Source organism: Mya arenaria, chromosome 3 (assembly GCF_026914265.1).
Source record: "Mya arenaria isolate MELC-2E11 chromosome 3, ASM2691426v1".
Lineage (NCBI taxonomy): Eukaryota > Metazoa > Mollusca > Bivalvia > Myida > Myidae > Mya > Mya arenaria.
Window position 1 is genome coordinate 82,416,492 of NC_069124.1, and position 11,618 is coordinate 82,428,109.

At 33.7% G+C, this 11,618-nt stretch overlaps 1 protein-coding gene across 2 annotated transcripts; it reads left to right on the forward strand.

Annotated features, from left to right (window-relative positions):
* The first annotated feature begins 413 nt into the window (after positions 1-413).
* LOC128228887 (histidine N-acetyltransferase-like) lies at positions 414-11,056 on the forward strand. Of its 2 annotated transcripts, none has more exons than XM_052940429.1 (4): positions 414-539; positions 8,827-9,019; positions 9,295-9,512; positions 9,663-11,056. In XM_052940429.1, exons 1-4 carry the CDS (start codon positions 429-431, stop codon positions 10,227-10,229), a joined length of 1,089 nt encoding a protein of 362 aa, XP_052796389.1. In that variant the 5' UTR covers positions 414-428; the 3' UTR covers positions 10,230-11,056. The 2 variants fall into 2 exon arrangements, with proteins under 2 accessions (XP_052796389.1, XP_052796390.1); XM_052940430.1 differs by lacking the exon at positions 414-539 and adding an exon at positions 2,215-2,285.
* The last annotated feature ends 562 nt before the right edge of the window (positions 11,057-11,618 follow it).

Here is an 11,618-nt window from a genome sequence, read left to right on the forward strand (position 1 = left end):
ACCGACCAATTATATCATCAATATGTGCAGACTAGCCAAAATACTTTGGACCACTTATCCAAGTTTTATACAATTAAGTACTGTTTGCTTTACAAAATGTGGCTTACTTTTGTTAAAGTTCACATATTGCGTATGATAAGTTTGTTGACCTATATGACTAAAAGTAATGTCAAAAGTCTTTATCGTAAAATGATACAAACTTCATCCTCAGAGTGGATCCTACCATGCCTGGGTTTTCATTTTACCATTATAGGCATGAACAAAAAGTGTATACAGAGTATGTTGTTATGTTAATATTTTTCGATGAGCTTTGTAAGCGTATAAATCGATTTAAACACATAACTGACTGTTTATCTGTATCTGTTTACCATAATCAGTCAAATAAATTAAGCAGAAACTACAGGCTTAAAATTTATCATGTCTGGGTCATGTTTGTGTTTACATTAAGTCACCAGTTGTCCGTTGAGCGTATGTTTACGATAGTAATATGTGAACTTAAAGTTCTTAAATTAGTTGTAAGGATTTTGCCGATTTATTTGGTAAGTGAAGTAAATAGTTTATATCATAAAACTTTCTGGTTACAAAAATGCGAGCACCTTCCTAAATATATAACTTATCACTATTATGGATATTGTCTTGCATTTAGGCACCCGGTATTATTCCTATTATTGTAAAACGTTCGCGTTTGAATGTTGTATTTTATAACTAAAATGCGTTATTTTCAGCTATAAAAAGTAATATTATGTTTTTATGAAGCGATATCATTGAATCACTTCATGGTAAAATTATCAAAAAACTTTGTGCGGGATGGAATAAATTCAATTGATTAATACAACGGCGTGGTCAAGCCATAATGCAGCCAATGGGCGCAGGCAGACCTTGATCAACTCAAATAAACTAACAAATACACTTACTGTTACTTACTGAGTAGATAAACCCAGTATATTCCAAATTGGACCAATACGTAAAAGCTGCGAAAATTTTATTGTAGGCGTATTCAAATATCGATAGGTTTGATTTAAAGAGTTGTACACGACGCAATCAATCTAATGTAAGTTATTACAATTTTCATTTTTCTTGCAAATGTTATATCTGGTGTTAAGTCCCTTTCAACGGATTCCTCAATTGGACGAGAACATTTAAATACGTAAAACTCCCAATGGAACGACATTTTTTTCCGGAATACTTTAACACTAGACGGAGTAGCTATTTACAGCACTAGATGCAATCTGTTTTAGACACAATCGAATAATCATGTCACCTTTGTCTTAAATACCTATATTGGATCGTTTCTCAGTTTTTACAAAAGGGGTTCATTTCTCCTCCAATCAGTGTCAAATAAACCTAATGAATTAGAAAATATGTCACTGAACGTAACAAATCGATTTGGAAGACGCCTTGAAAAAACAAACAGTTTAATGCTTATCCTTTGCAAGACCTCCTTTTGTAATGGACGCATTTTTCAAATTAAGGAAGACCAAGTAGTAGCCTTTAAACCATCCATAGCAGAGCTACTTGGAAATAATACGCTAAAGGTTGTTGCTGGATTATGTGCATAGAAGAGCAGTGCAAAATAAATACGCATATGTATCTAAGAATATGAGTTGCACATATATATGATAAGAAAAAAAATTGTTACCAGATAACATATTTTCGAACGGATTACCCCTCGTGTTTTATGTGTTGTACTAGATGTTAATATTGCATATAGACATCTGATTATCTATTTAATTATGTAGTTATTGCCAGGCAGCCAATTGTTAAATCTATGGTTAAAAGGTTAATGTAAATCAATATATATTTAATAATTACTACCAACCAACCATGCCATTAATGTGCTCAGACCAGCCAAAATATAACATATGTACAATTTATTCAAGTTTTTACGATTGGAATCTGTTTGTTTTACAAACTGTTGTTTACTTTTGTTGAAGTTCACGTATTGCGTATGATAAGTTTATTGTCCTATATGGCTAAAAGTGGTGGCTATGGCTTGCAAGGGGGTTTGACCTTATCTTTATAGGCAAGAACATAAACTAGTATGTTTACAGAGTATTTTGAAGATGTTAATATTTTTGTAAGCGTATAAATCAATTTAAACGCATATTTGACAGTTGATTTGTCTGAAGAATGTTTCATCTCGGTCATGTATGCGTTTATTCAACCCTAAAGTTAAGACTCACTTATCAGTAGAGCGTATACTTTATATGATAATGATCTGTAAACAAGTTCGTAAATGCGTGTGAAGGAATGCGTTTGAAGGATTTAGGTGTTAAATCTGGAAGGTGAAGTAAATAGTTAACATAATTGTGATGCTTTATATGAATTTGGATTGTTTTTAACATATTATATACTTATTTCTTTTTTTTTCAACTAACTGTTTAGGGTCATCATCAATACAGAGTAGGTCAAAAAGGCCAACAACTCAAATATTCAAGGGAAAACAATCACGTTGTGTAGGTAAATCCTTTTCTGTTTGTTACGTTTGGATTATTTGTTGAATTGCCGATGCCATTTAAACGGAAAAGCCTTCTTGAATATTAATTTACTATCGAATCAACAATGTATTCCGATTAATTGATGATAATACTGACATAAATGGGGTTTTTTAAACTGAAATATTTTATTTTTTACATTAAGGTAGTACGACCATAATGGGCACCATTTCAAACTGTGATCAGCTGAACATATGTGAACGTGTATCATTTTTTTGGATTCAAAAAAAAAGATTTTTACCGTCAAATTACAATTAATCTAAACTTGAATTACCGTTCCCCACATTTTAGTTTTTTTATAAAAACAGCATCACCCGAGTGACAAGAAAAAAAAATCATTTATTTTTCAACATTTTGGTAATAATTTTATATCAGAGTAACAAGTAATATAAGCTTTCAGAAATGATACATTAATGATCACATCATCAACAAATATAATCAAACTGTACTGAAATAGCCATATGGTATGATAATTTTATAACATGTTTTGACCGCGTTAAAATTTGAACATAGAGGTTTTATGGTAAATGCAACAAATTTTAGAAATATTCATGATCTGTTCTTTATTAGTAATTAATTTTAACCCTTTGGGAACATTTTGCCAAAAAGCCTAAATGTTAACCGTCCCATTTAAAAGAAGTTTGAAATTCCCATCCACCTATTTCAGCAGGGCCTAAAAGAAATGAAATCTTCAATAAAGCTAATATTTATGTGTAGAAATGTACCTTATTACTTTTTACTAAAACCAATAAAACCTTCTGTAAAAAATGTAAGCTAATAAAAACGAAGAAGAACAACAAAATATGTCTGCTTATGGATGTATTTGAATCTCTACGTTGAAACCCTCAAACTATTTGTAGTCATGTGCTTAACAGCATAGGCTTAAGCATTTACATTGAAGAGGTGTGCAACCTTAAACACCAAAACCTATAGTGTCCTATTTCTGTCATCTCGTTTTGGCGTTTTATTTATTTAACAACGATTTGAAGAAAGTTATATTATCTTATATCAAGTCACTCTCGTTGGCACGATGTTGCGCAAGAGTGTGACTTTGTATGGTGAGGGAAACCGGAGAACCCGGTGGAAACCCACTTGTCCGTCTTGCTGACTACCAACTAATCTCACATGCGCCTTGGCCGGGCATCGAACCCGGGTCACCTTGGTGAGAACCAAGTGCTCTAACCACAATCGTTTATCGCATTGGCGCATAGCCACCACGATACATAAAGTATGAATCAAAGAGTATATATTTGTTGTATTGGCGTCCTCAATTTGTCGTTCTGACGTTAACAAATTAAACACTAATACGAGATTGTGATATGCGTTAAGGGTCCTCTTCATTAAAGGATCATAGTGGCAATTTCAGTTATCTTAATTCTGTATAAATGTCTCAAATAGCAACAAGCTGTTTGGTTTTTGTCTCGTATTTCAATTGTTTTGTTTCAATTCACACACATATTTAGCAGAAAAAAACGAAAATATGACAATATACGACAAAGATCAATGAAAATCTTTGTTGAACGAGCCCTAGACCACGACAGATGAAATTATCATTTTGGCGTCCAATAACCCTATTTGTGTCAAAACGCACGATAACGATAAATGTATGGAGCCTATACGACACATATTGGTCTGGGTTCCAAGACTGAAAAATGTGAAAAACAAGGAAATTTACTGCGACCCTCTGCTGAACAAAATATATTGATATCAAATTGTAGGTTAAAGTCTGTATATAAAAATGTGGATTTGGCCACTTGGCGGCTCTTGCGGAAAGGAAATATCAAAGATGGTGCTCAAGATGGCCGCCATAAATTGCCATTTCAGTAAAATACTATGTTTTAAAAAAATAAATAAATAACTAAGAGTGCGTATTTACATGGATATTACTTTTCTCATAATGTTCTTCAATTTGGCATACAAACATAACTACTTCCAAGTAAACTTCAAGATCATTTCAAGGTCAAAGTATAATAAATACTCTAAAATTCGATTTTTCCTGTTTACTTTTCTTCTTTTAAAATTCATTATGTTTAGAACAATATTTTAGGATAAAGCTTTTATATCTTTGAAAACGCCAAGGTTTTATACTAAAATAGCATGCCAAAGGTGGTCGCAACATTGCTATTGCTGTAAGATTCTTAACTGTGCTAGTGTTACACTGAACTTCTATCTAAATGCATGGCATGTTTCTATTTCATTTTATGCTTTATGTTGACATATTTATCTGACCTCTTCCATGTCAAGTTTAGGTTCATTTCAGCCATTTCAAGCCTATTGTCATTTCAAGGTCAAGATATGAAAAATAACTCAAATATTTTTTTTCTTTATAATTATTTTCATTGTCATTTTAATTTACGTTTAGTGTGTGTCTAAAAGCGTTGACAGAGTTGAGAATTATATGTTCCCTCATTTAATTAAAACAATAATTAAAAGTGCAGTTTTTTATTTTGCTCGAAACCACCACAGCCAAGGATCAGACCATTACAGTGTGCCAATTAAAGATAATCGCAAGATTGCTATTGCTGTACGAGTCTTCTGGCAAGTTGTGCTAGTGTTACAGTCAATTAATATATATATATATCTTAATTCATGGCATGTATTAAGTTCATACTGTGCCTTATGTAGACATACTTTACCAATAGGTTGGAAATACAATTTAGTTTATGCACACCTTTAAGATGAGGGCTAGAGATTGTTTCATGCAAAAATGGAAATAAGAATTAAGAGAACCATCAAGGGCGTCAACATTCTTTTTGCAAATCTTGATTATCAGTCATATTTAGACACCATTCAAAACAATAAATTCAGAACATCTTTAACACGACTAAGAGTAGCTTCACAAAATTTAGAAATTGAAATGGGCAAATGACATCAGCCCCAAATAATACCAAGAAATGAACGAAAATGCCAACTTTATAAAATACTTGAAGATGGCATTATACCATGAATTAAGACTTTTATACATTGCGCAATATTATTGGCGCAATTCAAACATTCCAAAATTCATCGAACTTATTTCGAGCAAATATGACACTATTATTAAAGAACTATGTTGTTTTGTCTATAGGTGCTTTCAAATGAGTCAGTATGGATAGTAGGCACTTTTCTCCACTAACATTTTTTCAGTATTATAAGCAAATGTGTTATAACTTTATTTTGTTTAAACACATGACTGATTTTGAAAGTTGTTCTATTGGAATTTTTTATATTCTGTACATGTTTATATTATATGTAACTCATGGGCTGTGAGCTTATAGTTAATAAATAAAATCTTCTTATTCATCAAACTTATCAGATCGCTTCAGGGTCAACGTCAGTTCAAGGTCAAAATACACTGAAATTCGAACAGGTGATAATTTTGTTAATTTCCGTCTTTTAATGTCTTGGAGTTTGTTAATTAAATTTTGTCTTCTAACAAAAAGCTTTGCAGGAATGTAATTGATAAGTTCCTCTCTTTTGATCTCTGTGCAGTTTTGAGTGAAATATTTACAAGATGTTATGGGGACAACTAGCTGTCGTCCTAGTTCATGTCACCTAAGGCGGTTACCACAAAGTGTTGTTTCCAAGAGACTTCATTATAAGTACATTGTAACAGTTTCATTTCAAAACATGTATACATATTAATAGATGATCATTATTTTATAATGTATTTCGTATTAAAATACAAAATTGAGCTTTCAAAATCAAGCTTAAACTCATTTGAAAGTCAAAATGCAAATATGCTCAATATCGACTGTGTTATTATTTCATTTATTTATATTTTGGTTTAATTTAAAAATGTCTTTACATCGCCAAAATCACCAAGCATTTTTAACCAAAGTTCATATATTTCCCATATTAAAAGTCAAGTTAACAACAAAAAATCTCTTCCTCAGCCAAATTAGGCTTGACAAGCTACATAACAAATATTTTTGTAAGTCCCATGTAAGCACATCAAGCCTGAAGCATCGCTTTCCAAGTCTATCCAGTGTTTTACCAACCTTTTGTTTTGATATTATATTTCCAAGCAACCCAAAATCAGTTCGTCCTAGGTCTAATATGTGCTAAGCAAGCCATACAGTGTTTATATATAAGCCCACTGAATGTCCGAAAACCTATAATGGCTCATGTTGAGCCCTTCCAAGCGCCAAAATATTCCACCTGAAACAAAAGGTCTCCAAAGCCCTCTTTATGATTGCAATAAAGCCCATTTTGTACCTTTCTTAGTCAAAAGCTCAAAAATCCCTATTGTGGTTACAGTCAAGCGCATATATAATCAAATAAACCCAGACGGGCTCTACGAAAGCCAAGCCAGAGAACATTCAACCGCTTTTTGCCTGTAACCAAACCAATCCACCAGACCATCATTACACTCCCGCTCTTCTCGAGTCCAATTTGTGTCCAAGAAACCTTTTTTTCATTCTGATATCTGTCATATATTGACCGTATGAAGTCAATCAAATGCCAAGTGATCCATATAGTTGCTATATTCGAGATCAAATAGGTTATAAACAAGCCAAAACAGTACCAGTGCCAGTGTAATGTCAAGCATATCAATAGTTAAAAGCTCAAAAAGTATATAATAAAGTATGTTCAATTCTCTATCAAGTCATTTTTTACTACAATAATGCTTATATAGTGCCAAACATAAACATATGTAGCAGCAATTAAGCCTACTCTGTGTCAAATAGACCGCATTTTGAAAACCATAAAGCACATTTAGATCCAAACAAACCCATTTGTAGCTCTAAGTAAGTATACACAGTTCTCTTACGACTACATTTTGGAAACCATAAAGCCCATTTCGATCAGAACAAACCCATATGCAGCTCTGAGTAAGCATAAGTAGTGCCCTTTAGACCACATTTTGGGAACGATATAGTATATCGACAGCAAAACAAACCACATACCGGGTGATATATCGTTATATGATATGATATTGGCCAATGAAATCATTTTAAAACTACTAGTATATCCTTTAAGTTGTTTACATATTTGACGAGTTTCCCCACTCGGTATCCTTCATAAGAACCATTGTTTTCGACATTTATTCATCCTTTTTGGTATATTAAAACAATTGTATTAATTGTGGTAAATCTTATTTTGGAAGTATTAGTGCAGCTTTAATAATGAAAGTAGAGGGTAACGTAACTGTTGTCAAGGAAAATGTTCAGTAACTACCATGTGTATAAGTGAATTGCTTTTTTATTTACTTAACACTAGTTATTGTATGGTAAGGATACGCCTAGTGGTCAACGTTCAGATTTCGGAGTTATGCTATAGACGAAAACAAAGAAAACACTCCTACAAGGTTCAAGTTTTTATTATGACCTTAAAATAACTTTGACCGTTATGTGGTCTGAGCTGTCGGTTATTTTATAGTTCCAAGTATATTACAAAATAGAAACACTGCTTGTATTATGAGTTAATGGTAACGCCAATTTCTGCCCTTTCATAACAACCAGTTCTGCAATCACATGTTGTAAATTAACATGTCATAGAAAACTTATAAAAATGAAGAAAATATACATAATTTCTTAAAGATACAAGAATTTTTCGTATTGTTTTGTATTTTGACCTTGAAATGAGATTGACTTTGACATTAAAGAGATCATTCATGCATGGTTACATGAAACACATTATGAAATTGATGCATGCAATGCATTTAGATATACTATTGACTAAGACTTAGAGTGTAACACTTGCACAATTTGCCATACTAAGACTCTTACAGCAATATCACCATTGAGAACACCTTTGACACTCTGTAATTGTATACAATTATACCATCTGCAGTAATCTTAAACATTAACTTTAAAATATTGTTTAAAATGAAGGACCATACAAATTGCTACTCTGCCGCCACTTTTTGACACAAACTACACATAAATATAAACAGAATGAACAGTAATATAGTTAGTTCGCAAGAGCAACCAAGTGGCAAAAGTCACTTTTCATAAACATTGGACATTCTCCTAACACAGCATATGAAAGTAATTTGTATAACATCCCAGACACTTTTTCTCACCAATGAGGACTTGGAACCCAACCTTGGGAGGAATGAAAAAAATAGTGAAGAAAAAGGAATGTTATATACATCATTTCTTCGTTCAGTTGTGTTTGCGGGAATCATAAGCACATATATAGTGCAGGTTACATGTATTATGCTTGCTAGAGACTGGACATTAACCAGGCATAAAATATTTTGAAAATAATGTGATTTTGCACATCCATTTCTATATTTCATTGCGGTGACGGTTGGCATTATACGAAAACTATCAATTCATTAACCTATATTGTGTTTTCAAACTTTCTTCTAGCAGTTAAATTTAACATACATTGAAATTCATAGGTAATCAACGTAATGACTTCCACGGAAGATAACGTTTTGTACCGGGAAGCGACGGCCGACGATAAGACAGCGGTAATCGATATTCGACGGAACGTCTATGACGGCATTGACTACCTTGAGGCTTATTATGACGCGTTCATGGCAGCCGAAACCATAACATGTTACGTTGCTATCTTTCAAAAACAAGTTGTTGGTATGTTAACTTGGTAATAGCAGAGAATTACACAATTTATTTTTAAATGACCCCATTGAATAAGTACACATATTCATATGCTTTGAATTAAAATTTAGAAAAAAAACTTTATTTACAAATCGGCTTCCATAGATTATAACTTAGTCTTAACAAGTTTGTAAAGTAAGATTATCTTTACTTGATATAAATTATTGATAAATATCATTCTGATAATGCATGACCAAATACCATTTGAATTACATTGTGATTTTCCATTCAGTATTTTATAATTGTAGGGTTTTGTGCAGCTATGTTGCTAGACGGCGGGAAAACGTTTTCGCCACGGGCGGCCAGGGTCAGTCCGATGGTAGAGGGCACGGGAGTGTACTTTGCCCTCAAGAATTACGCCGCCAGGCAATCGGGTGCCAAACGTGAGGCATTAACGGCATCTGACATCAACCCTAACATCCGTAAAGAGTCTTTCAAGAACGCTTACAAGTTTGTTCTTACGAGAGTAAGCAAATATATTTTGGAAATATTGTTGTAATTATTACGATAATTAATTACATAAGGTTGATTCCTTAACCGTTTCAGAATGAATCGTCATCTTACTAACATACTGTATTTGACCGACTTTTGCTAAATCTTAATCCATATTCTTTAGAAATTCATCCGCTACAAGATTGATGCCGATGTCTTAAAGTCTCTCCAAATACCTAAACTGACAGGCCCAGTGAGGCAGATCGATAGACAGGCTTTTACTGAATACATGACAACACCTGTAACAAGCGGGTACCTTTTCCCGGCCGGGAGGGTCATTATAGATTGGGTGCCGTTTCGACTTCTGCCGGAAAATTTTCCAGTACTAGAGTCATTCGAAGGAAACAAATGTAGGATATTTTCATCGATGACTCCAATAACTCCAACAAACGGTCTTGTTACCATAAATACAATGTACAAGACATCTCAGCTGAAGTACCATTGTAACATTGACATTTATGGCACAAAGGTTGACAGTCTGAAAGACCATATGTTGCAAAATCTTATCCAAATAAAAGAGGCAGATTGCGACACCACGAGCTTGATAGTGTACACACCAATGGACTTTGATACCGAATATCTTGATAAGCTGTTTATTGAGTTCGGCTTACCCCGGAATGACTGGATATTCGAGTCGCTCCCGTCGGAGAATGTTTTGGAGCTGTATCTGTATGAGAAATCTATTATATAATTTAAATTATTGTTTATTTTGTTTTCATTTCGATCAATATGCTCACGGGATTGGATCTACTCAACAACGCTTTAAACGCAAAAAGCGTTAATCTTTCCTAGTGTTATACCATACGCTGTTTGGCCAATCTTTCAGCTTATACTAGATTCGACCTTGGATCCGCTGAAAAAATGTTTCCATCTTCGTTTTTAAGGGAACAAGCAAGAAATCTACGGAGGTCAAATCTGTATCTTATATTCTGGCATGGTGTACCTCTACACGCCACCACGTTGTTGACTATGCAGTCCATACACCGTCTGCTTTAGAACGGCAAACGACTCGAATAAGTCAAGGAGGCAACAAACGTGCCAAATAAGTCAGTAACCATGAACTTAAAGGCGCACCTACCCTAAGACCTTACGATTCTATCCGCCTCTTAGATACTTCGTACATCTAGCGATTACGTCACGTATAACAAGACATCAATTCAACAAATTGAAACAGCGAGGAACGTTGATGCACATACCACTTCTGTCGTAATGAAGCTTTCTATCATGTCAGTTCTTGGTCTACTTCGTCCCATAGGCCTGTGGCTACGTCAAAACACGATTCCATCCTAAGTCTTCTTACGTTTATTAAATGACGCCTTACGTATATCTGCACCCGCGCACAAACAACCTCTTAGCGTCGGGTATATGAATAAAATTCGCAGTGTGTGAGCCTGCGGAGACAAAATGTGTACTCAGCTAGAAATTCTACATCCAAGGCATCAAGATTTTCCACTACTCGTGTGAATTATGCTTTACAATTGTAAATCACTTGAATTGAACTTAATCAATAAATTTCGTTTTCTGGCAGTACTATTTTATCAAATACATTAACAATTATTCACAGAATGCGTGTAAATGGTCAAGTGCTTATTTACCAGCAAGACGTGATACATATCGTTTTCACAGGAAGTCAATATTTCTCGCATGATTTGCGACGGGTTTCTGTATCGTTTGGAATAGTTAGAAACCATTCCATCCACCGTACGTAAATGCCACACATTCGCAAAAATAAATCCGATCATCAATGACACTGTTTAAGGTTACATAGCGTTAGTATATAAAGTATATCCGAGTACAAATCTTCACAATTGATTGCTTTGGTACATCTTAGTTGTTCAAATATGCAGAATTGTGACGAGAAGTACACTTTCGAAGTATTTAAATTATTTGAATAGTTCAAGCCATTTTTGGTTGTGAAAGGTTATTCCGACTAGATCATCTTTTACCTCAGAACAATCATATTTCAGGATCAATTCTATTATTTTTGTTTACAATTAGTTGTCTTTCCTTTTATTAGATACTTTAAGAATACTTTAAGAATATGCTAGGAATTATATGGCATATAAAAAGCTTTTGAGCA

What these genes read in the sequence shown, in the direction of transcription:
- LOC128228887 (XM_052940429.1), top strand. Translation starts at nt 429, where the DNA reads ATGTTTGTGTTTACATTAAGTCACCAGTTGTCCGTTGAGCGTATGTTT. An exon ending in CTTTCAAAAACAAGTTGTTG is followed by an intron (nt 9,020 to 9,294) that starts GTATGTTAACTT and finishes TTATAATTGTAG; the next exon opens with GGTTTTGTGCAGCTATGTTG. An exon ending in ACAAGTTTGTTCTTACGAGA is followed by an intron (nt 9,513 to 9,662) that starts GTAAGCAAATAT and finishes CATATTCTTTAG; the next exon opens with AAATTCATCCGCTACAAGAT.